This window comes from Embiotoca jacksoni, unplaced genomic scaffold (assembly GCF_022577435.1).
Source record: "Embiotoca jacksoni isolate LCO1_2020_lvr unplaced genomic scaffold, fEmbJac1.0.p SCAF_11, whole genome shotgun sequence".
In the NCBI taxonomy this organism is placed as follows: domain Eukaryota; kingdom Metazoa; phylum Chordata; class Actinopteri; family Embiotocidae; genus Embiotoca; species Embiotoca jacksoni.
This window is the reverse complement of record NW_027185241.1, coordinates 19,676,284-19,703,650: the sequence shown is the minus strand read 5'-3', so window position 1 is coordinate 19,703,650 and position 27,367 is coordinate 19,676,284. Positions and strand designations below refer to the sequence as shown.

The following is a 27,367-nucleotide window of genomic DNA, read 5'->3' as shown; positions in this document are numbered from 1 at the left end:
GTATTGACTTGAAATTTTATGAAAGAAGTTGAATCCAAGTCTGTGGAGCCAGAGGCTTTTTGGAGCCAACCTTTAGTGGCACTTGGTGGTATTGCAGTTTAATGCACTTCCGCATCAGCCTCCTTTTTCAGACCCAGAAACTTTTTTTTATATATATAGTGTTTGGCTCCGGTCCGTATGTCTGGGCGACAATCCTCTTTTTGGGTCTGATCCACATTCCTTCTACTTGTCTGGCACACTGCCCAGAGAAGTAGAAGTAGTTGACATAGACATGCCAAATTGGGAGCAGAAAAAAAAATGGGCTTGATAATTACCATACAACCACGAGGAGCCTCAGCACAGGTTTTTATAAAAATAATGAGAAAGCGTCAGAGATGGTGGAAGCTTGCCTGCTCTGTTTTATTTCATGCAGCTCTCACTGCCCAGCATAGAGTGGTCCACACAGACCAGTCTCCCTCTGCCACCAAAGCGTGTTTGTTATATGTGATGTACATGCAACATTTAGTTGGCGTAAAAAGTCACAGATGTAAAAAAAAAAAAAAACACCTTGAATCTGATCAGAGCAGTCGGACTTATACAGATTTGCAAAAATGTAAAATTCTGTTTTCATGTGACCTTTTGGCTGTGTAGACTTACAGTATGATCTGACTCCAATCAGAAATGCATATACATAAGATTTTGACACTTTCAACTTCTCTTCTACAGACGGAGCGGCCGACCGGTGGAAAGATCAACAGTCACAGAGGAACCTTAGACCACCTATCCCGGCAATGAAGCTCCCTTTCATTCCCACGAACTGAAATCATGTACAAACAACATGAGCAACTGCAATATGAAGCGAACACTGTACGCTCTATCTGAATATCCCACTTTTCATCCTCACCTAGAAGTGAAGCCGTACTGAAGGTGAAAGGGTGCCAAGTTGACCCAAATAACTGCTGCCTCTCCACTCCTCCTCTTTCGCTCTCATTCCATTTCCATCATCCTCTCTTTTCCTCCATTCATGTGAAAGAATGTTTCAGGCCCTTGAGACATCTTTGTCATCTAAGGGACGTTAAAAACATTCCCGGATCCCTCCACTTGTGAAAGGATCTCATTATTCTCCCCCTGGACGAGAAGGCCCTCGACCGGGCTCTCTGCGCTGAAAGAGCCTGACTTATTATTCCACACATATCGAAACAGTCCCAGTGTGAGACCTATTACTTATGTCAGAGTCAAACATTCAACCCTTGTAGAATCACCATTTGAATATGTTGTAGAATCTATAGTCATCGACTTCATCAGGAGGTGCTACGCAGAGCAGTTTAATGACATGGAATCTTTACTGCATTGCGAGTGGGAATAACTCCAAATGAATATGACTGCTGAGAGCACTGGCAGCGTCCACGGACCTCTGAAGAGCTGCTTTACATTTCACGCCACTATTTTGGTTTCACAACAAAACTGCCTGCTGGCCTGTCTCAGTCTCAGAGGCACAATGGAGAAGTCATCTTACTGACATTATTGTCACCGTAATGACATATAGAGGTGGTTATGAAAGCTAAACCTTTACATAGTTACTTTAAAGTAAACATATGATAATTAATGTTATAATCCTTTTTTTTTCTTCATTATATAAATACCCACGTCTTACTATTAAGTGGTAAACTGTCTTGTATGAGATTTAAATTGCATGCCAGCAATAAGAGCACTGGATGTGACTTGGAAAAGAGAGAATACACATCACATGACCCAGCTAAAGTCACCCTAGAATAACTAAGAAGAAAACATCGCAGAACTAATTCCACATCCTCTGGAGCCTCAGGTCCACCTTCATCTGTTGCTGACAAAACAGTCTATTATGGAAGAAAATACCGTTCTGCACTAAAAGTGATGCCCAAATCCTGGAGAAGTTACGAGGTAATATAAAGTAAACAACCAAAACTCTTTCAACGTAGATTCTGTGTCCATGTAGAGACCAGAAGTGTGTATGAGGCAGGATTTGGGGTTGGCGAGGTAACTTCAGGATTAAGAGGTTGGTCGCTCCTCAGAAGATTCATTTAGATCACAATGTATAAAAACTTTGCCCTACTGATGAATCAATGCTCTTGGAAAACGGTGTCACCAATCACAGATCCATCGTGGCAGAGTGTGGAGAAAGAGAAAGGTCCTCCTGGGAGAGAAAGATTATCCAGAGACTGGAGAATCTCTTCGGCTTTCCCTAAATATTTTTTATAGAAGATAAATATATTCCATTCCATTGTGTTTTTGTATGTCTTACAACAGAGACTGAAGTACCAAAGCCAAGCACTTATAATACAAGTACTTATAATTTATAAAAGTAAGCCTACTTACCATTTTGAATAATGTATACACATAGAAAACAGATGGATTTAATGGAATACACATGTTATTATAATCAGATCTATGTACACTTAATTCTTTTTTTTTTTATGATCCTGCGTAAGTTGAACCTGCATCACACACAGACCTGACATTAGAACCGCTGCTATTGTCACAAAGTGAAATAGACAAGTTGCTGTTTTTAAAGCATTAATATGCTTTAAAAACTCTTCACTTTTGTTTTTCCCCAGTGGCACCACTTCTCCTTCCAGCCTACATGCTCCTCTGTTTGCTCTTGTTTTGTCTGACAATCGCTAATTAGTGTCCAGGCACAGCTTCGTGCGAATGTGTCAACGGGGGAGTGTGTTCATTCCTTCAACACCTCTGCAGCAAACAGCCAAGGGTCAAGAGAAACACCAAGAAATCTCTGCTCTAGGTTTTTGTGTTTCGAGTGTGCTGTCGTGCACTTTGACCAACAGAATAAATACTTTGAGAGTAAACAATGAGACCAACCACATTGTAGAAACAGCAGTTTCACACACACGCACACACGCACGCACGCACGCACTCTCTCACACACACACACACACACACACACACACACACACACACACACACACACACACACACACACACACACACTGACAGGGCTTTCTCCACAGCGAATCTTATATCTTCTAACAATGTGAGTTCACAGCATTTAAGTCATTGTAATATGTTCTCAGTTCTTTTAAAACAAAAGCTAAAGATATTTTTCACTTATGTTTCCATGTTCTCTTTTTTCTGACAGCAGCCGAAGGCCACCTAGCTCCTCCACAGACACACACATACACACCCATTATACACGTGTATCTATCAAACACATACGCACATCTTCCCCTAATAATCTCCCGCCCGCTCTGACACGCCAGGTGTCTGAGTATCTGCAGCTCCCTCGCTCTTGGTTATTTCTCTTCTTAATAACGCTCCTGTTCTTTTCTCCCAGATGAGGGCTGCAGTGGAGGTATGCGGTACGAGGTCGAAACACGCAACAGGTGCTACAGCCAGGTACGGCCTCTCGAGAGGACGGAGGCGGGGTTCAACATATCTGGAGGCGGAAAACTGTCTCATTACACCTTCTCATCCATGAGACCATTAATCGGTCTATTCAAAGAGACATGACCAACAACAGCTGGAGAGAAATCCTGACAGAGCAGCGTGCCCAAACCTGCGTTTAACTCCGACAGAGTCAGTATGACAGCGCTGTTACAGGGAACTTTAACAGAGCAGATGGAAATCTTCACATCGACAACTGGAAAGTGGCCTTCAGCTTGGGAATGCATCACCTTACCATCTGTGCTGCAGTGACTGTTACATGCCTACAACAAACACACTTAATGAGTGTGGAGGCTACAAACTCTACAGGCACTTTGCAGGCTAGGGGTGTTTTTTGTGTGTGATTAATTTACTCGTAAACATATGTTTTCCAGCTGTTGTTGTTGTTGTCATGAGTGCTCTCACACAATGGGAATTATTGTGCAGTGAAAACAGAATGTTTTATTTTTTCAGAAGGAGGTTGATTTTTCGACCCCCTTCCTTTATTCGTGCCTTTTGCATCGCAAAATAAAGGCATCAACCAAACAGGTTGCCCATTTTAGAATATCATTCAGATGCTGCATTTGAAGCTCAACAATATTTCCAGAGGCAATTCAAATGATGATTGATACTCTATATGGATATTTTTTTTAAAAGGACCAACTCTTTTGGTTGTATGGTGTTTGAACAAAGTTTTACTGCTCGTAGCTTCAATCCTCTCTGTCCAGCAATCCAAGTTCCACTCAAACTTAACCTGGTTTTAAGTTAAGTTATGTACACTTTTACCTTAAATGTACTGTACAGCTGCAATCTTCATTGTTTATTAATGTCTTCAAATCTAATCAGTAACTAATTATCTATATAGCAGAGATGTAGCAGAGAGAAGCAGTAGTGTAATGTTGTTCACTGAATTATGAATGCATATTGGAAGGTAAAGAAGGTTTAACACTATGAATGATAAGAAGTTGAAATCAGGGCATCGAGGAAGTTATGAGCTGATGTTACACAATAGAGTCAGAATGAGCCCGTAGCTGAGATTGGTTTAATAGAGCTATCAAAGCTGTAATTATGTTTGAAATTGATGAGGTCAGGAGGTCTCAGTCGGCGTCAGCTTCAATTATCAGCAAGCAAATACACACACATGAATTAACACGTAACATTCACTGATAAACACACACACACACACACACACACACACACACACACACACACACACACACACACACACACACACACACACACACACACACACACACACACACACACATACACAATCCCTGCTGGAGCAAAGAATATCTTTCCAACTGGATCCAGGAGGATTCACAGACTCAGAAAATAATCAGTTAACACGGTTTGGCTTAATTCAATCTGAGAGACACTCAATCCCCTGAGAGAGACAGAGAGAGAAAGAGAGAGAGAGAGAGGGACACATGCATGATGCGTGTGTTAATACGCATTGTCATTCACAAACAGCCACGCTCCAACATGGAAGACACAGCTGTGTTGTGAGACTGAAACTTGAGAAATGTTACTGCAGCCTTCATAACATTAACGTTGGACTGGAATCTGGTAATATCAGTAGACTTGGTGTGAAGTGAATTTGCATGCAAAGATCAAGTAAATGTCCATATGTTGTATATACAGTAGTAGTATCTTAACTGTTACAGTACAAGTTATGGTAACTGAGACACTTTTGATTGTTTTCATTCATTCATGAAAATCAACAACAATCATCTCATATTAAAATACAGTAAGAGTGATGATGAGGAGTACTCGGTAACACAATGGAGTTTGAGCGAGCGGACACCTTACGGTATGTTTAGAATGTCGCTTTTCTCAAGAGAAGAAAACCAAATTACATTGACTTCTATCCAAATCAACAACAGAAAACCAACAGGATTGTTGGAAAAACCCCCCGCTGAGAATAGAGGGATGAAATGAGTAGAGAAGGAGGACAAAATGTAACCAACATCTGTGGAAGAGGTGGTGCATGTGTGTGTTTTTGTGTGTCTGTGTGTTGTATGCGTGTCCCTCAGCTTTCCACAGCGGCCTGTCGAAGAAAGCTGGGACCTTAATGAAAGTGGTCATGTCATCTTTTTCTCTCAAACGCACATGAACAAAGAAGAGCAGGCGAGACAGAATGGAAGAAACATGAAACAAATGCAAAATCAATCCGACAAAAGCCCACTGATGTACCGAGACCGAGCATTCATTCAGCAACTGCTCACTTCATTTTCTGATGCCTTTTAGTGCGAGGACAATGACAACACATGAAAGATGAAATGTAGATGGGTTGACAGATCACATCTTTAATTGCCTCCCATTATTGTCTAAGTAGAAAAATAGAATGACATCATATTGTGAGGAAGAAAGAAAGATGTTTACATTGTATGATACAGATGAAAAAAAAGACATCTGGGATGTGGCTGTCAGGTTTATACCAACTGACAAGGAAAACTTACATGCATTAAAAATAACTAAATATATGTATATAAATAAATATATATATATATATATAAATAAATATATAAAGTCAGAATACAGAAAAAGCCCACAGAAACTTCTCAGAGAAGATCTTACTCTTCAACACAATGTTCTGTCTTCCCCCCACTCTTGTGTTGGTTCACTTTGTATACATTGAAATTCTCTCTAAATAGTGTCCTCTAACTGTCCAGTTGCCATAATCAACATTAAAGTTGATGACAGCTCAGTTTACTATTAAGCGAGTGGACGAGACACTGTGACATCTCCATAGCAACGACTCTCTGGACTGTTTCTTACAGGGCTTTGTCCTGGTTGGATATAATTTGTAGCATCTAAAAACATGAATGATGACAGTGATAGTGAGTTAGGCTACTTGCAACATATTTAAAACATAATCAAAACTGTAAATTAGAGCGTGTTATAACACGCTACATTGTTATAACAATGGGTCAGTAGTTCTAAACAGTCTCAACTGCAATTCTGCTAAATTTGGCTCAATAAAAATCTGGAACGATTTACTCCTACGCATAGTACCCGATTATGTATTTTGTTTTTAACATGTTGTGGCATTATTGTAGAGTAAAAGTGCATTATTGGAATATTCAACTTTAAGCTTCTACTTAGTGATGGTGCCTTCAATTTTCACCTCACCTGCTGGTTCAAATATATGGTACTGACATTTTTGTTTTTCACTTTTCCACCCACATCAGCACCATGCACACAGGACAGAGAAAGGCAGAATGTTTTCCACGATCAGAGACTGATGACGCAGCTTAGAACGACTCTTTTAAAATGGTAAACAAATTACAGAGACTATAGTGGAGACAGAATGGTAGTAAACAATGATATTTCTGAATGTACAGCGTTAGGCCAAGGGCAAACATGTGTAATGTGAACCGATGATGATGATGTAATGAAATAAGCTCGCATGCACACACACACACACACACACACACACACACACACACACACACACACACACACACACACACACATACAGGAATACATGTTCACATAGCTAGAAATGATGCATGGGGGCAGTTTAAAAGGACAAGAAAATGCATTGGCAGCATACAGTATGAACTTTATCCTGCATGTTCTTCCACATATTTCCATGTATAGAGCTTAGGGATTTATGTATTTCCATTCTAGCCTTTGATTAAGTGTATTCCAAAGATGCCCACAGTGATCCTGTTTGAAGCAGAAACCTAACACTGCTACTTCCCGTGGAGTGAAATGTGAGCGCTCCACTGTCCTGGTCTCCAGTCAGCAACTTTCCTCACTAGAAAGCATCCGTTGAATCAAATTACAAAGATGAAATCTAAAGTGGATTTAATCAGCTCTGCTTTGCCTTCGTGGGGAAGGTTAAATCTTTTAAATAAGGAGCAACTCTCGGAGACTGGAGATTGCTTCATCTAAAAGAACTTTACTTTTTAAAAGGCACTGCTCAATGCAAGGAGCCAGGTTCAGTTTGTATGGTTTTTATCTGCATAATTTGCTAAATCACAAAGTTAAATGTTTCTCCCCTGAAGTACAATATCAACAGTAATTGATCCTCCTCTTGTAGTCCTGGTGTTGTTGGAGAATTGTGTATGTCCAAATCTGGTTTTAAGACTCAAATGTATTAATTTATTGGGAGTATTTATTGTAAAAGAACACTTATTGAACTGCCTTCCTTTTTTCTGTCAATTAATTAACACATAAAACCTGAGGAAATGTTGTATTATTTCAAACATAGGGGAACTGTACGGCTCCAACCAACAGTTATTTTCCTTGCCAATAGATATGAGATATATTTTATTTATTTATAGTGCATTATACATTATAATACATTATTATCTCCTAAAGCTGAAACCATATTTAAATGTCTCTCTTTGAGACCAACACTCAAAAGCCTAAAGGATAGTGAGTTCACAGCTCCAGAATACTAGAAGAACTAGTAAATATTCACATTTGAGAAGCTGGGACCAGACAATTTTTTGCTTAGAAATTATTATTGAACGATTAATCATTTAATACTTTCAACAAAAGTCCACATGTATGTTGAAATTAATTAATATTGAACTTCCACAAATCTGATGGACCAACAGAACAAAGTATACAGCCATGAAAGCATATTTAGGCAAAGCAGTGCTTTCAGCTAGTGTAATGGCAATTCTAGCATGCACTGTATACTTTTTTTTACCATGTGCAGCATTTCATTTACCACCTTGTTGACTTTGTAATCTTTGCTAAACAACACTAAGCACAAAGCTGAGGCTGATGGAAAATTTACATTTTGGTCATTTGGTCAATCAAAGGAATGGTCAAATTACAAATTTTGGCTCACGCAGACACTAAATGGAAGTTGAAGCTGATCAATGGAATCATGACTGACAGTCCAAGTGTTTGTATCGATCAATCTGTTAAAGGATAAGTGAGAAATTTAACCTCATGATGGCACCAGAAAAAGTAGAGATTGCCAAAGTTATTTTCTCTGAAACACATGTCAAATTTCATGGCAATCCTTTACTAAGAAGTTTTTAGTCTGGATCAAAAGGAAAATCAAAACAGCACACCATATACTGTACACTATAAACTTACTTTTATTTCCTAGGATGGGTCAAACTCCAAAAATTCTGGGTCTTACAACTCCCATAATGCAATGTATTAATGTCTTTCATTTGGCCCTCCAAATGTTCCCCCATTTATAACATAAACTCTTTGAAAAAGGTGTCTCTCCACACTAAAATAACTTAATGGCACCACCAGGGATTATTTTCACATAGAAAACAGTAAACATTTGTTGTTAAATGCCTTCTACTGCTTGAGAGAAGAAAGCTGTTCCTGATGAGCACGAGCTCTTGCACTCCTCTGCCGTGTAGTTAGCTTTTATTCTGATAATGAGTATGCTGAAAAGAAAACCTGGAACATCTGCTGGGACACCAGGCTAAAGAGAGGCATGCATCTTCCTTCACCTCTGCCCTTTCTTCCAACCAGCTGCCATGGTAACAGGCAGGGTATTCTGTTACTCAAATACAGAGGGAGGTACATACTGCAGGCTATGAAGTTGTCCTCGGTGAAAGTTGATTTTTTTTTTTTCATACTTTATGAAGTACTGTGTGCAAAAGGCTTTTTGACCCTCATAAATACATAAACAATCAGTCACACAACCATGAATAATTACCACTAGTGCTGCACCCGTTTTGTCAAGGTGAGACAAAGGTGCGAGTATTCATAATTGTTTTTTCTAATTGACTATCCGGCAATCAAAAAGTCTCTGCTTTTGTCTGGGCCTGATTCCTGAGGTGTCACCCTTCATTGCTCTCCCACAGTTTTTCTGCAGTTCTTCACCTTCACCTTGGTGTGGCTGCTTCACCCTGCTTGAGGCGTGAGGGTCAATGTCTGTCAAATAGTAAAATAACACTACAAAAAAGCAATGGCAGTGGAGTGGACGATGCCATCATCTACCTGCTGCAACGAGCTCAGTCTCACCTGGATGGAACCGGTGACTCTGTGAGAATCACTTTCTTTGATTTCTCCAGTGCATTTAACACCATCCAACCACTGCTACTGAGTGAGAAGCTGCGGGTGGTGGGGGTGGACGCGTCCACCGTCTCCTGGATCACTGACTACCTGACAGGCAGACCACAGTTTGTCCGTCTGGGCAGTGTACTGTCTGATACGGTGGTCAGTGGTATTGGAGCTCCTCAGGGAACTGTTCTGTCTCCCTTCCTGTTCACCTTATACACAACTGACTTCCAGAACAACTCAGAGTCCTGCCATCTGCAGAAGTTCTCTGATGACTCTGCAGTGGTAGGGTGTATAAGGGATGGATGGGAGGAGGAGTACAGGGCAGTAGTGGAGGACTTTGTGGAGTGGGCGGGAAGAAATCACCTGCTCCTGAACGTGGCCAAGACCAGAGAGATGGTGGTCGACTTCAGGAGGAAGACGACGGCTCCACAACCGCTGAGAGTTCTGGGAGAGGAGGTGGACATGGTTGAGGAGTACAAGTACCTGGGTGTGTCCATCGATAACAGACTGAACTGGAAGACCAACATCAACGCTGTCTACAAGAAGGGGATGAGTCGACTCTTTTTCTTGAGGAAACTTCGATCCTTCAATGTGTGCAGCCAGATGTTGGAGATGTTCTACCAGTCTGTTGTGGCCAGTGCATTGTACTTCGCTGTGGTCTGCTGGGGGAGCAGCATTGGAGCCGGTGACACCAACAGACTTAACAAACTGGTTAAGAAGGCCGGCTCCATCATCGGCTACAAACTGGACAGTCTGGAAAAGGTGTTGAAGAGGAGGACACTGAGGAAACTATTATCCATATTGGATAATCCTGACCACCCTCTACCTGCTGCAGGGACAGAGGAGGACGTTCTTCAAAAGACTCCTCCAGCTCCGCTGTCACAAGGACAGATACAGGAGATCATTCCTGCCGACCGCAATAAGACTGTACAATAACTCACCTCTGGCAAAATCCATCACATAACAATAACACTGTTGACTGTGTTTCTTGGTTGTTTGTATATAATATATATATACTGTACTGTATATACTGTATATACTGTGCATTTTATATTTAATATTTTTTACTGCTATTTTACTGCTATTTTATTGTTTTTCTATTATTCTATTGTTATCTTATTGCTTTCTGTATGCTGCTGTAGCGAAAAAATTTCCCCTTGGGGATTAATAAAGTAACTACCTAACCTAACCTAACCTAAAACACAGCAGGACCTGAGAAAATCTCAGTTGACTGAGGCACCTCCAACGGATGATTTCACTTATCAGCTTTTAGGGGCGGCCATAAACGTCCAACTTTTCCTCCAATAACTATGTAAAAATATAATATACAATAATAACAGATCCTGTACAATATGCCCTTTCCAAATGTACTTGTAATATAAAAGTGAAGTCATTGACTCATTTGATAGCACTGATGGGATCAAAACAAAAGCTGCACTGATTTTTTTTTTTCACATTTATGATGGTAAAAGTGACAACACATAAGGTGAACAAAGAAATTTCACTTGATCTTTCAGCTCAACCCCAACTTTCTGCTCAAATTAGCAAAGGCAACTAGCAGGTGAAGAGAGTGAAGCAATCAGCAGCTAAAGAGATAGTTTTGTCAGGAGTTGGTGGTGACCAACAAGAGAGTTAAAAATCAAGTATAAATATTGGATCAGGGAAATGACTCAAAATGTATGCTTAAGTCGATCTGTTTCTGCTGGATGTGTACTGTAAACATTTGTTTGCTAACAGTCAAATAATAAATACATGTGTTTACAGGCTGTTGTGCTGCCACCAGGTGGCCAAAACTGCAAGTTTTAAATGCATACAAATTTCATACAAGAGTCATCTTGTATGAAAAATCCTTTTTTCGCAGCACTGAAGGGTTTACATTGTGAAGCGGCTGCAGTGGATGACTTCCACTGCTTTCACTGGCTATGTCCTCTTGTTAATGGTTAATCACTAACCTTTTCATCATAAAAGTTTGATAAATATCAGCATAGCATATAATTAGTATTCTCCATGTATTCTCCAGTCTGAACGCAGAATCAAAACAAACAAAAGTCTTGCACACACAAATCAATATAACAAAAAAACGAACGCGTTTCAGCAAGAAGCCTTCATCAGTGTTCGTCTTTTGCCCACAAAAAAAATTACATTTCAGGTCCTTCACTAAAGTGAAAGTGCCATTTAAGAGGGTATTTCTTTGCTACTCAGTGGTGAAAGCTTCCTCCCCTTTATAATAATGGAGCATGAAGCAATTGTTGGATGATTCAAACGCCTTTATTGGCTTGTTATAAACGAAATAGCGCACCACAGCAAGTACTCAAACCTATTTAGTCTATTGACTATTTTGCAAACTTAAGCCAAACCTGATTTAAATGGAAACTATTTCTTTAAATGAACAGTTACAGATTCATGTACATGGTAAATGATGATGTGGTTGTGGGTCAGCTGCAGGAGGGACTGATTGGGGGAGTGGTTCAGGGATTGGTGCCAGGGAGAGTTAATTAGCGCAAGTGTTTGGTGTTGCTGATTTCTCGCTCTCCATATATACCAGCAGTAGCGCGCTGGACAGCTTCTTTTTTACTCCTGGAGGATGCCAGAGCAGCGGAGCGGCTGCAGAAGGTCTGTCGAACGTATGCTTGGAGGCAGGGCAGGAGAGCATACAAAATTCAACACATTTTACGGCATCTAAGTGGTTGTGTGTGTCCTAATCCAAAAGTGGATTAGAAAAACAATTTACAGATCCCACAGATAAATTGACGAGATGTTGGGAGATCCTGGCAGGAATAATTGAGAAGCCCATCCTGGAGGATATTAGGTCTCAAGTAATTAGCATATGGATCAAACTATAGATGTTTAAGCCGACAGCTGGACATACAAATCAGATATGTTGGAGGTGTTAAAAGGTGAAATCAAAAAAGTCATACCAATACCGTAGAATCATGTGCCAGTAAGCAGAACTTTATTTAAGATAGAGGGGCATGTGCTTAATCAGTTCCTTGACACAGTATCCCAGGACGATTGTAAAGCTGATTCGGTTGTTGCTGCTGCAAAGGACATCATGCAGAAAAAGGAGCTCCCAACAGACAGACTGTATGGTCTTGGGACTGATGGTGCAGCAATAATGACAGGTATTTATCACTTATGAATATTATACAATGTATGAAAATATTACTCTGTATTTGTTTGTTATTTTCGACAAAGGTCAGGTGAATGGGTTGCAAAGCGGCTCACAGACAGCTTCCCTGAGCTCGTCTCATTAACACACGCCACTCGTAGACTTGCACTCGCTCGCATGCAAGGATGCATTCAGGAGATGAAGCACATGGGAAAATTTTGAGACCATCAGCGGAACCTGCAGAGGAACCTTCCAGCCATGCTCACCGCATCAGCAGAAGAGGCAGACATTTAAAAAATGTCCAGTGGCCAGAAGGCTGTAGACCGGCGTCCTCGATACTTTTCTCTGCAGACAGAGAGAGAAAGTAGGAGAAGAAAGACGGGTAGAAATCCTTCCTTTAATATCAACGTGAATTTTGCACAAAATGAAACATTACTTTTCAATGCAATTTCAAGGTCTGTGTAACATTACCCACATTTTAAAACATAAATAAAAAAAAGTACTGTATATATTTTTATATATATATATATATATATATATATATTGCACCTCAGGCACCTCCCCGCTGAAAATAAACTATTTACTCAATATTTTACATCATCTCATATTTGCCTATCCTGCATGACATTATTCCATTGTAATAGTTGTCTAACATCCTTGTAAGAGTGATTACAGTAGAATAGAGTTAAATAACTCACTCAAGTCTAGAAGGCTTAACACATCCTAATGTACATTAAGGGGGAACTCGGAGGCTATGTGCTACTTTAACACCCAAATCAAAATCTCACAGGGAAGCATAAAGGAAACTTACCAATGGCAACGTGAAGACAAAGCACGACTGTCTTGTCCAGTTATTCAGTTTGATAGCTTTGACGATGTTTGACCCACTTATCAATTGTCACAGACCTGTTACTCTTCTGTGAGATTCCGCGACTGGAGAAACTCTGAAACCATTCACAATGTTTTTCCGTGTGTGGTCCTCGAGAAAGTAGTTTGTCTGTTCTATCTGTGGTCCATCTTTTTAATAAACTGTTTGGATAGGCATCATATCATTTGTTAAAAAAAATGTGACGTCATCAGTAATTTCTTTCTATTGTTTATAGCTTGCCAAAGATTTGTCAAAACTATGCTGAGTTAATGTAGTTTGTGTGGTACATTTAGTACTCACATTAGCATGTCTTACAGAGTTTTTGGCTCTCCTTGTCCTTAACTGGGTGTTTCTGCCTGAAGTAATGAAATTAGTCTGTGTTATTGCCACCTTTTGCTGTTACAGCTTTCATACACCAAAGTATGTTGTACGTCTGATATTCTGGAATCAAATCACTTCCACACTTTTAAAGTCACTTTTGGCACTAACTCCTTCATTATTGAGTTGCTTTCAGCAAGTCCCCAGTCACTTCTCCTCATGTGTGCTGTCAGTCCCCTGTCTGTTTGTTATTGATTCCCCATGTGTTCTGTGTCCACCTCTCCCCGCCTCCTGTCACCTCCCATGGCCACAACCCTCACCGGACTGAGCAGCTGCCACCACTCTTCCCAATCACCACCTGCAGGTGGCTCATTCCCCTGATCACCTCCCCGGACTGTATTTACCCTGCCCTTGCAGTCATTGTTTGTCGCTCCATACTGCAAGTCACTGGAAGTCACGGCCAAACATACCAGTCCGTCCGTCCGTCCGTCCGTCCGTTTGTTCCTGTGGCTGCTCCTGCTCCTGCTCTCGTTCTGCAACCTGGTCAGTGCTCTCAGTCCGAACTATTAGTCAGTGCTCCCCATCTTGTCTGATCTCAGAAGCTAAGCAGGGTCAGGCCTGGTTAGTACTTGGATGGGAGACCGCCTGTGAATTCCAGGTGCTTCAGTGTTGCCAGTCAGTGCTGCCCAGGAACTCCAGTAGCCAGTCTGTTGCCGCTCACTGTGGAGGACCTTGGGATTCCCCCAGCGAGGCCTCGGTCCCAACGCTACGTCAGCCCGACGCCCACTGTGGAGGACCTCGGGATTCCCCCAGTGGAGCCACGCCCCGCTGCCTGTCTGCCTGCCTGCCTGTCCGTCGGTCAGTCAACCGTGTTTACGGATCCTTGCTGCCAGACATTGCCCGGACCAGAGCCCCAGTGAGAGTCGGTGGAGTTTCCCTCCCGACACGGGAGGAATAAGACTGTAGGTACCACCCCTGTGTTCAATAAAGACTGTGTTTTGAACTTATACCCGAGTCTGTGTGCCTGCGTTTGGGTCCTGTTACACCTCACCACATAACAGCTGTCATTCCGTTATTATGTCAACACGTCAAACTTTTTTTAATAGAATTAAAAATGATACTGGTATTATCGTGAACAATATGATATGGCACAGCTCTATTAGTCTGGCTTTGTCAGACCATTGCTCACAGCTTCAGGTTTCTTCACTGTGATTATAGTCTTGAAACCCAGCTTAACATTCCCTCAGCCACTTTCAAGGGTGAACTAATCAGCGACCAGCGTCGATGGTTAAGTGCTTTCAAAATGAACCCATGGTCTTGGCCCAGTAGGATGCTTCAAACCATTTGTTATGGAGGGCATCCTGATCCATATAGTCATACAGGGATTTTGAGTCTGGTAGCCTAGCAATATTATGACTAAAATTGCATTGTTGTACATGTGCATCACATTTGATGCAATAGAAGCATTGTTAGGGTGTCTTGCAGATTTCCAGAGTTTGATACAAAATGTGATGTGCGCCCTCTGGTCATGTCCAGGGAGAAATCGCAGAAGCACCTGGTCCACTGCGCACATAAACGTGTCTATCTTAGGAATTGATGATGATCCAGCGACGGAATTTGAACCAGTTCCTTAGGGTTAAGCCTTGCTCCTGCTCCGTGCGCGCACAGGAGCAGCAGTAGTCTAAGAACTTATTGATTTACCCTTGTATATACAAACTATAGTCCGGATGATCCATACTTTCTGCTGAAATGTGATAATTTTGTAGGCATTGCATGATTATTTGTTCTATCATTTGGCAACACTGCAGCATGTCCATTTGAATTCATTCACACTTTATTCTCTGGAAGGGTGACATCTAATGAGTTGTTTGATTACACATCAATTTAAACAAGAAAGTCCCTTTGAATCGGGTAGTTAATGAGTCTTTTTGACAGATAATAAAAACACAAAAAACTCAACCAACTCTGTCTTCTATAGATGTATCTATTTATTAAGTTTAAGTGTTTCTTTCTGTCTATGGGGGAAAATCTTATTATTATTTGAAAAAAAAAAAAAAAAAAAGTCTTCCTGTAAAAACTTCCATCTGCTTCTGGCTGTTTCCCATTTTCCAAAAGCTACCTCATATGTACCACAGGCAGTCACAAAACCTCTCTTTCTATTTCAAAGTCCCAAAGCAATCTCACCTTGAAGTGAGAAAGCTTTGTTAAAAAGCTTTGTTGTGAGTGAACAAACTCGATTTCCCCCCCCCCCCCCCCCTTTGGCAAATGAATGAAGAATGCAGTGCTCTATTTCATCTCTTTGTGTAAAATGAAGCCCAGACATCAGATCCCAGCTCTGAAAGTAATTACTTCGTGGCACAAAATCTTCACTCCATATGGCTGCAACGGAAGCACACACGTGGTTAAATTTGGTTCCCAACACACATTCCATTCTTCTAAGAGGAAGGTGCTGCATGGGAGCGAACATTTGCTGGGAGAATTGGGAGTCAAAACATAACCAATGCTGATTTTCAAAATGAGAAACTGACTACATTTGGGCTCCAAATAGCAAAAAGTTTAGTCTCCTATTTGTTTTTGCTGGCTGAACATAATCTTATCATGATTACATCTCTTCAGGGCTGGAAGATGAGTGCCGGCACAACTTCTTCACTTCTTGGTGCCTCTCCTGAGACTGCACAAGTATTTAACAGACAGACAAACAGAGAAATTGATACTTTAACATCTTAGTTCAGCACGTTAGCATGCTAAAATATGCTCATGACCACTGACTAGAAGTTCATGTAAATACCATTGCTTTTGTGGTACTGTATAAGAAATTGAAATTAAATTGGAAATCCAGTCTAGTTATTGAGATATTTAACTCAAAACCATAAACTTCAACATCATTATGGCTCTAGTGGTCGAGGCTGGTAAGTTAACAGCTTTTAATGCTAGTAGCGGGTTTGCAGGAATAGTTAATAAATGTTAGCGATTTACGCTGCATCAGGTATTCCAGGACAAGTAAAGTTTTTATCGACACTGTCTCTTTACTGGCAGTCTCTGTGTGCCTGTCATTGATGGTGCCCATGAGAGCGAGCTGCGGGAGATTCTGTCCTAGTGTGTAAGTAAAGGGCTGAATTTCTTTCCCAGAACACCTCTGTATAAGGTTACTGACGGTGTTAATATGTTAAGTTAGCTGTTTGTCAATCCACGATTCTGCCCAGTTAATATGGCTCAATGTGACCAAACTGAGGCCACTTATGTAGAAAAGAGCAGACCTTGTTTGGACAATTCAAAACGGATCTTCAGGGCAGCTGACGACAGCACTAAATGTACCAAAAAACATTCTAAATAGTGTTGATGTTTTTTTTTATTTGTTTTTATTCTTACTACTATGATCTTGCCAAACATGGTTATAAGTTATAATGTAAACTACAGACTTAACCAGCTGTTTTTTTTCAATCCACCCACTACTGGGTTCATACAATCCAACTTTACAATCATTAGTTATAGAAAAAGCCTGCAACTAACTAATTGCAGGGCAAGAATCTACCAAACTGCCAAAACTCAGGGAGTCTGTGTTACATCTAAATTTGTGACCCATCAGATTTTGTGACCTGCCCTGATATTTCTACCCTTACTCTTCATACCTAAACCAAACCAACCTAACCAGCACTGTAGGTCACATAATCTAATAGATCGCAGATGCAGGTCTAACACCAAATGGAAGGCCGACTGCCTGGAAGCTGCAGTGACTCACTATCAACTACTAGTGTACAAAATGGTTTTACAACATGGGATTACGTTTTACAAATAGCACCTTCAAACCTTTATATTTAGTCCTTGGAGAAGTGTGTGTCGTCCAAAAATGTCCTGTCAATCTGCCCAAAAACATTTTGTATTTTTTGTTTATGAAGATAACTTTTCACCAAACAGTGACACCTTCACCGCCCACCACCACCGCTGAGGAACTTTGCAATCTGGCAAGTGTCAGGATAAATTGTTTTGTATGAAAATTCTGTACAGACAGACTGACAGATGGCCAGATGGAGGACAAAATTGTGGGCAACAGCAGTGGACTGACTAATGGAAGGCCCGACAAACATTGGCAACCTCACAGGTGTCATTTTTATGGCCTGGCAACCAACCTGGTTGTTTTATTTTTACAAACAAGCTGGAGGAGCAAATGGACAGAAAGAAGGGGAAATAAAGTAGAGGACGTACTTAGCAGTGTTTTTCCAAGAATTTCTATCCTTGTCTAAAAGGCTCTAAAGTGATGTGAAAACATAGCCAGTGCAAACCCATCAGGCGTCATAAAGCAAATAGCTATTAGCTCTCGGCTGTTAGAACATGTCCACTATAAAGACTGACTATAAACACTTGAGCGTTTCCATGCTTATTCCAGCCTTTTATCGGTCATTGTGTTCTAACCCCCAGCTATCTACCTTCTTACTTCTTTGTCTTTTTACCACCCACTACTTGGTTTACTCAAAGAAGTCACACTGCACAATATGAGTGCTCAGCGAAACCCCGGCAATCCCCACACAGAGACGAGCAGCAGATGGTTGTGTGGACAGCGTCCTCTCAGAGTTGTACTCGCGACACATTGAGTGGGAGTCAAAGCACCTCTGAAGTTACTTTCACTGCACTAAAAATCTCTCCTTTTGTTCTCTGTCCAGTTTCACTGCTCTACAAAACCAATGCCACAAAGCTTCGGAGAGCAGAAACTCATTCCTTCGACATACGGTCGCACAAATGCCAGCAGTAGCGAGACAGAAGTGTGACTGCATCTTTCCATTGGCTGCTGTTTTATGAATGTGCTTGCTAAACATCTTTTATTTATTCTGTCACTGGTTTAGCTGCTTCAGTATATTGTAAACGCGTCAAATAAACCTTTAGACCAGACTGTATACACATTCAATGAAATGCCAAGTTAAACATTGGCCTAGGGGCCAAATCAAAGCCATTAATATAAATGAACTAAAAGGTTCAACAACACTGAGTAATATGCTTGAAATATCTTATACCGCCTTCTCTGACTATTTGTTGGTGGCATAAATTGTGTCCATACACAGTGTTATCAGTGTTTTCAGATAATTCTATATATAGCTAGTATGAACTATCAAAACACACACTAAATGGAAGTCATTACATTTGATTACTGGGTCTGTGCATTTGATCATGTGTTGATAGTGTTCTGATTTTCTTCATTCTGCCCACATTGAAACCATGATGTCTCAGATCAGGGTTTTTAAGATCTGCTAGCCTGGATGTCGCTCACAGCTTCAGTTTTCTTCGCTGTGAAAAAAAAGTGTTATAACTCGGCTCATAGTAGCGTTCGCACATCCAATCTGAAAGGCGGACCAATCAAGCGAGCAGTGTCGGTGGTTAACCACGTTTGTCCCACCCCTCCTTCACTGTGATTGGGCGGCTGGTGACTGTGACGAGCGCAACTCTCGGTCAACTCTCAGTGAACGGAAAATAAGGCAGAACGTTCAAGCTCAGTGCAGAATAAACACTCAGCACCTCTCGTTACGCTGCTGGCATTCATTAAAAATAACTTTAAAAATACGCTGCGCTCAGGAATAAAACGCTTTGTTGTACACGGTAGTTAGTTGCAGCGGTGGCAGAGCGTTGGACGGTTTTGGTGCAGGCTGACTGGTTAAAATGAACTGGTAGGATGGAACGTCTGCAAACGATTCTCCATGGAAGGGTGACCAGACCCATATTCGTGCAGTGAAAATGGGTCGGGTTCGCACCAGGCTAAAGCTCTGCAGGATATTCTACAGAATCTGCTACAACATAATAGGATTAAGAGACGCAAGATGCATTCAAATCTTTTCAACACCTGGCTAGAATGTGTCCTTTATCGGTTGGGTCTGGTTTTTTTGGTTGTTTTCCACAATGATACGCTACATGGGATCAAACCAACAACTGTCATGGCTGACACCCATTTAAAGTGCCACAGCTCTTACAGGTCAGGCTGTTATTGTGTTGCTGTCAGGTAGCCTGAATTTGGCATAAAGTTTTCCTGTGACGTCTGACGAGTTAAAATGTCTCATGAGAGAAAATACAGTTATGACATTTACATATAAATGACAACATATAATGTTTGCCGATGGTAAACATTGTTGAGAACTGTACCAAAGCCTTTCACGGCACCTCTTAAAATGTAATTTGAAGCTACAGCCAATCTCCTCAGCTGCATGTGGTGATAAGAAATAATTCTGGGCCTTTTGCCTGATTTTCTCTTCCGATTGATTGTTTCACACCTATTGTGTTCCATTTCTGTTAGGAGATCCTCCTACATCCTACACTCTGAACCATTAATCACTAAAACTAGGGGGTTGTGGCTTTGGGTTTGATCTGTTTGAGGTTCCCCTTCAGCCATTTGGGCACGATGCTCCACATTTAAAGGTGACGGAAGCACATATTTCCTGGGTCATTCATAATGCAACAGGGAAAAAAAAAAAAAAAGCTCCATAAATGTGTGTCTGTACTGTATGTGTGTGTGTGTGTGTGTGTGTGTGTGTGTGTGTGTGAGTGTGTGTGTGTGAGTGTATGGGATGTGTGGGTGAATATGCATGCCAGTGTTACCTCAGGCAAAATTATTAATTATAGCATTGGCTACTTATATCGCACATAATATGTCTCTAGAATATAAAAAGAAAACACAAGATGGGACATTACAGCTGACTTTGGTATAGCAAGCAGAGCTCTGGGTCCTCGTGCACACTGACTCAGAAATATCTTTACTGTGTATATGAGAGAAACAAACAGGACGATTGGCGCCTCCTAAGCACACTCCTGTCATTTCTGAAAGCTAAGGGAATGTGTGTGGACGACTGATTCAGGCTCAATCACTGCAGTTGTTAAAAGTCCGTCTACCCTCTTTTTTTATTTTCTTTCTCTCTCCCACACAGACGCAGACGTGGAGCCGACGTGCAGGAAAAGCACAGCTGAGAACACAATAAGCTGTAGTCCCCAATGTTTAACATACAACCGCTGACTGTACTGTGGCTCTGGAGGGGTTTTATGTGCCCGCCAATGAATTCCAATGGGGGCCCGTAAACTGCAGAACAGCAGTAGCAGGACCTGAGATCTGCAGAGGACCAGACTGTTGAACTGTTGGCTACTAAAAGTTTTGCACTGTACAGTCAAAAGGTAACTCTGGAAACGTCTACATTCAAATTAATCTGTCACTTTCACTGAATGAAATGTACAGCCACAGCCTCCATCTGTGCAGTTCTATTATTTACATTAACTACTGGCAAAAACAGATGAAAATAAACTGATATTAAAATAAAAGGAGAAGAGAAGAGAAGAGAAGAGAAGAGAAGAGAAGAGTTCCTCCTCTTCTGCTCCATGTGGCAGTTGAAACCCAGGAGACTGTCTGCTCTGCATATGGAACCAATTTGAAATGTGAAACTACAGGGACTCCTTGAAAGAGGGATGATTACCGGTTGGATGATAGGAAACCACAGTACTGATGTGTCAAGCAAGCTCTTTTCAAAGTTGTTCTCTTTTTAAAAAACTTGGCAGAATGTAAATGTCAGATGACAGGGATTCACAAACTTATATATATAGTTCTATTGATTGTATTACTTTTACAAAGAGTCTCAGGGTGAGGGCATTTGCTTTACTTTCAATGGAGAGATTGATTGATAGATGATTATTTCCCCCCCCAAAAAACTACTGATTGATACACTGATCAGTAGGGTACTAGTTGGTTTCCAGGGATCTGGGGAAATGATGGCGGTGCCATGTTTTGTCAGGTCAACATTAAATTGTTTGCCCTGTTGCTGCTCAGAAAGTTAAATCCGCCATGACTTTAACTGGCAGTGGAATTCTTTGAAATTGTTGCATAGGATCTGGAAACTTCTTCTACCTTTGGTAATAAATATGGAGGTAATATGATGTGATGGCCGCACTCGCAGCCACACAAGGAAGCTTAAGTTGGTGAACCCTCTCCCAGTCACACCTGTAGTTGAGCTTACATTTGTTCATTTGTGTTATTCTAGTTCATTTATGATTGGTCACAACACATTCCATATTTAAATAAATCACATGACACATGGGTTTGTTTCATTCATCCTACTTACAATTTATTTGGCAGTTTTTACAGTACATTAGTTTCTATTTGTAGCGCACATATTTAGTTAACTTTTGTACAGTCAACATGTTTAACTTGTAAGTTAAGTTCTGTTTTGTTGACCTCTTTTATGGGCCCTGAACTTTAGTCACACATTTTTGTAAATTGTTTCTTTTTTCTTTTGGGTAATAAAACCAATTTTTTCTGAGAAAATACCTGTGACTCCTCTTGCCTACAAGCTTCTTACATATGGTCAAAGCTGTAGTCATAACAACCAGACAGTGATGGAAGAAGTATTTAAATCCTAAACTTAAGTACAAATAGCAATAAAGTAATCTAAAAACACTCTGTTGTAAATAAACATGAAAATGCAGAAATAATCCTACTTAAACATCGTGTAAAGTAAATTCAGAGATTTGCTTCTAAAGACATTATATACAGTATGTGAGAAATGAGTTGCTGAAAGCATGTGCAAAGACTGAAACCTATGTTGTACAAAATTGTGGAGTTAAACCACGAAACAGATTTTTTATTTTTTTATTTGTGTGCACGAGATAAGTTTATATTTAGAGAAACAGCACAGCACAACAGGGTTTCTCCTCTCAGCATGAAGTGCACTGCACCTGCTTCAACTGTCAGTTGACCATCTGTAAAGTCAACAGCATCCTCAAAGTTAGCATATTGTCAAAAATATAATCCATAAACTCTCAATATCATCGTTATTGCCTTTTATTAACAATAATCCGTTGCATCCCATGTATTACAGCTGTTCTTAGTTGTTGTCAGCGCAGCCATCACAGCCAGTCTGACTAATCAATGACAGATATGGATATGATCGGTATAAAACGGCTGAATTGTAAAAAAAAATATGAGAAAAAAAAAAATGAGCCGAACACAGAAATAGTGAGAAAACATGCCGGCATCTTTGTCAATAATATCATCGCAATGAGAAAACGTCATTTGCTACAATAATATCAATCATTTACTCAGTCAATGTGTTTATAAATAGTGAAGTGTCTGTAGCCTTTTTGGTGATTCTAAATATGTTATTTATTTGTCAGATTTGCTGTGGTGGCTACGTTGACAACAACTAAGCACAGCTGTAATACAAGAATGCACAGGATTATTGTTAGTAAAAGGCGATAACGATCATATTGAAAGTTTGTGGATTATATCGTTGGAAATATGCTAACTTTGTGGCAGACTGGGTCCAGTCCTGGATAGAGAGTGATGCATCGTGGGACTTCTGTAAGCTGTGCACATCTATTCACAACCTGTTATGTAATAAGTTGTTTCAGTTTGAGGGATCTAGTACTCTACTGGTTGTAAATAATCATTGTGGAAGATATAGTTGTGTTTTTTTTTTTTTTTTTACATACAACAATGATCTCTTTGCAGCAGATATTCTCTTCCTCTGCGGCTGTCGTCCTGCATTCCCCACGGTCCACCTGTACATGTACAGTTTCATTAACCGTGTGACTAAAGACACTGTTAGCTTTTTCATTTATCAAATATTTATCATGAACAACTAGTATTAGTGTGTAGTTGGTTGAAAGCATTCTGTTACTCAGCTGGTACGATATAAAGAGAAATTCAGCAGTTCACACATAAAACACTCAGAAGACTGCAGGTAGGTGTAGTTGAATGAAACTAACGAAACAGCACGTGTTCAATTTGATGGTAGTTTAAATAATAATTATAATAGCGGGTTCTTTCACCTTTAAACGTGGTAATAGAAAACAGAAGTAAAAAGAGGGTACAGGGTTCACTTATTAAAAAATCTATAAAACAAGGTTGGATAACAATGATATAAATTGAAGTGTGGAAGATGACTGCAAACTGCAGACGATTAAAACTACATGGAATAATGTTAAAATACAGTCTGTTTATTGATATCCTAACTTGATTTAGCGAGTTAATGCTAGTCAGTACTTTTGTTGCTAACTTGAATAAATGAGAGAAAAAAATATTACCATTCTGTTGCAGACTGAGAAGAACGACGTTGGTTTTCAGGTCGTCCTGCTCAGAACTTGATTCTGGTTCTGGTGGCTCAAACACGGAGCGCTGAACGAGTCCTATTAAATTGCTCTACGTAGCGTCCATTGTCCGGGTCTTACGTACTTGGAGAGGAGGCACTGTCTTGCGACTGGGCGTGGTTTCAGCGCCTTCAGGCGGTGACACGCCCCCACAGTCTCCGAGCAGAGAAGCCTGCTGATTTTTTAATCAATATTATTATCCTTCTGACTGATATATTGTTATATGACATCATTAGATTATTAATATGAAAGCATAAATGTGTACTTTGTTGGAGTTGAAAATCCTGTATATACAGTTTTATGCCTGTGGATACCATTTAAATAACTAGGTTATGAGATGACTACTGGGAGAAGAAAGAAGAAAAAAAAAAAAACATTTCTGATCCACAGATCTGTTTTCAGTGTTTTGACTTTTTCTCCAATCTTGGATTTCTGGTGAAATTTTGGGTCATTTGAACAATTCTTCAGATGAAATTGTGGGAAAAGTTTATAAGGATAAATCACTATTTGGTGGTTATGAATTCATCGACACCTGAAATGTGACCCAGACTACACACTGCATCATGTGAGATGTTCGAAGTCAAACAAGTTGGAAACCACTGGTTTTCATCTAAACAACATGTTCTGTTTTAAAAGATTGTTATATTATCCATTGTGTCAAATCATCATGACATAAATGTGGTGGAGTAGAAAGCACAATATTTCACTGAAATATAGTGGAATGGAAGTACATACAAAACAGCAACACATTTAAATGCTTAATAAAGTACAGCATTTGTACAGCAACTTTCCACCATTGTAAGTAGGTCAAGTTCTGATGCACCTTAATATGAAAAATATGGACACCACTATGAAAACAATGTCGCTGACATAATGAAGCCTAGAATGAGCATTTAGTGTGTGTGACAACAGCTGATAACCTTTTACGTCTGAGCCATTACTGAGCTCTGCAGGTCCAGGATCTGCCGACTCAGCACTTGGCTCGGTCCAAACTTTGTCTCACTGAACGGCTGAAGGAGAAATTGCAGCAGGACAAAGAGAGTCTTACCATGGTGTGCGTCCCTGATCGAGAGCATTCCCTTCCAGCCTCGGCAAGGAAGTCATTTATCGGCCAAACATCCAGCCGACTGCAGGTATCTGGATCTTCACGCGGACACCGGACAGCCGGTGGTCCTGAAGTTGTTGTACCCGCCTCGCGCGACTCAATCAGCAACTTATCAGTTTGAAAAAAAAAAAATCTTTCCACGGCAAACTACAGACCGTTGTCTGCCTTCGGAAAGTCAGTTAACTGCCACAGGTAATTCACCATGCACAGATTTTTCTTCTCTGCAAACTTAATATTGATCTGCAAGGCTGTCGCGAGCTATGGTCGCGAGCCCTGCCCCCCTTCCCCCCTCCCCCCTTCACAGAGGAACGCGCTGCTCTGCTGAGTGTCTGGGGAAAGGATTTCAAAGTAAAAGCCACTTTGTTTTAAGGAGGAACGGGGTTTGCTTGGAGTGAAATTTGAGAAGATTCTTCCCCCCGCCACATAATAACGTTTCTTCCAGCTGGCAAAAAACTCAAGGTACACGTTGGCACAGGGAATAACCCACCCCAAAAATAACCCCAGCATGAACAGACAAATAGCAGATTTAAACATTTTTGGGGAGTAGAAATCAAATGCAAAAAGTAAAACAAATATATTTTCCCAACTGCATATAGCTTAAACCACAATCAGATTTTAAGGTGTTGCCCTTATGAAAACAAACATTATACTTTGCAGGGAAAATGTCTTAGAGATGCTTTGGAGTGATCTGAATAACTGATGTTTGTTGATGTGAACACCCCATGATATACTGATCAACCAAAAAAGTATGACCACTCCTGTCTGCTGTTTTGTCTTCGAGTGTTTCCAAAACAACTCTGACCTGTTTAGGCGCAGACTCGCGTGACCTCTGCAGTGCACTGTTATCCAGCACCAGGACCTTGGCAGCAGAACATCCCACAAATGACAGCTCAAACTGACATATGGGCAATTTGAAGGCCAAACGCAGAACCTTAAACTCTTTGTCACGTTCCCCAAACCCTTTATGAAGAATGTGTGCAGTGTGGCAGAGCACACTGGTGATCATCATTGCCATGAAGAGGTGTACCTGGCCTGCAGCAATGTTTCGGTAGGTGGCAAATGTCAAATTGTTGTACACATATATACCTCGATCCAGTGTCTTCGTAGTAGATTTCCCAAAGCACCACTCTCCCTCCATCAGTCTGTGTCCCATGGTACATCCTGGTGTCATCACTTCAGACCAGACGACCTTCTTCCATTGCTTTTTGGGTCCAGTTATGATGCTCACATGCCCATCGTGGGCACCACTGATGGTGGGCAATCATTAGCTTCGCCATTTAGACACTTAATTTTCTGTGATTTGTTTCCCTTGTGCATAATGAGTTTTGGGCAACTAACACTGTGACCTGATCTTGGTTTGTCCCACCTCTGGCGACTGCCTGCAGGGTAATAATGATAATAATAATAATAATAATAGACTTTATTTGTATAGCACCTTTCATACAAGACATGTTGCTCAAAGTGTTTTATAGCAAGAGAATTACATGCAGTGTTTCACATAAAAACACATATAAAGGAACATTTAAAAATATAGAAAATTAATGAGATGCATAAGAACAGATAAAATGCATGAGAACAGATAAAACGCATAAGAACAGATAAAATGCATGAGAACAGATAAAACGCATAAGAACAGATAAAATGCATAAGAACAGATAAAACGCATAAGAACAGATAAAATGCATAAGAACAGATAAAATGCATGAGAACAGATAAAACGCATAAGAACAGATAAAATGCATAAGAACAGATAAAATGCATGAGAACAGATAAAACGCATCAAATTAAACACAAATAGAGATAAAGTAAGCAATGTGCATTTTAAAGGCGCGGTAGTTCAAGTGCAAGAGAACTTCTAGAGTAACTAGTTAAAGGCTACTGTAAAGAGATATGTTTAGAGCTTTCTTTTAAAAGTATTAACTGAGCTAGCTTCCCTGATATCTACATGCAGTTTGTTCCACAGTTTTGGAGCGTCGCTGACAAAAGCTGAATCCCCAATTTTCTTCCGGCTGTTGCTGGGAACCTCCAATAAACCAGCAGCAGATGAGCTCAGTGTTCTTGAAGGATCATAGTTAACCAAAGAGTTAGCGATGTAACTCGGTCCGAGCCCATTCAGAGCTTTGTATGTGAGGAGGAGGAGCTTAAAGTCAATCCTGTGTTGTACAGGCAGCCAGTGCTGAGCAGCCAGAACTGGACTGATGTGCTCTCTTCTCTTAGTTCTGGTTAACACTCGAGCTGCAGAGTTTTGGATGAGCTGAAGTCTCTCTGTTGTTTTCTTTTGGAGGCCAGTAAGAAGTGCATTACAGTAGTCCAGTCGGCATGAATCAACTTTTCGGCATCTGTCTTATTTATATTTCTGTACTCACCACTAGCCTTGGTAATTTGGAGATGGTCCAACATGTTCTCTGGCCACAAACACTGGGCTTTTGCAAAGGTCTTTACATTTCTATCATTTCTCCCAAATCTA

General features: G+C 40.6%; 1 protein-coding gene across 1 annotated transcript in view; it reads right to left on the bottom strand.

Annotated features, from left to right (window-relative positions):
- gask1a (golgi associated kinase 1A) overlaps nucleotides 1-25,091 on the bottom strand; it is a 48,147-nt gene extending 23,056 nt beyond the window's left edge. Inside the window, exon 1 of the mRNA XM_069143491.1 lies at nucleotides 24,844-25,091. Coding sequence (XP_068999592.1) covers nucleotides 24,844-24,846 — 3 coding nt within the window. The 5' untranslated portion in view covers nucleotides 24,847-25,091. The remainder of the gene's footprint in view (nucleotides 1-24,843) is intronic.
- Nucleotides 25,092-27,367: the final 2,276 nt, after the last annotated feature.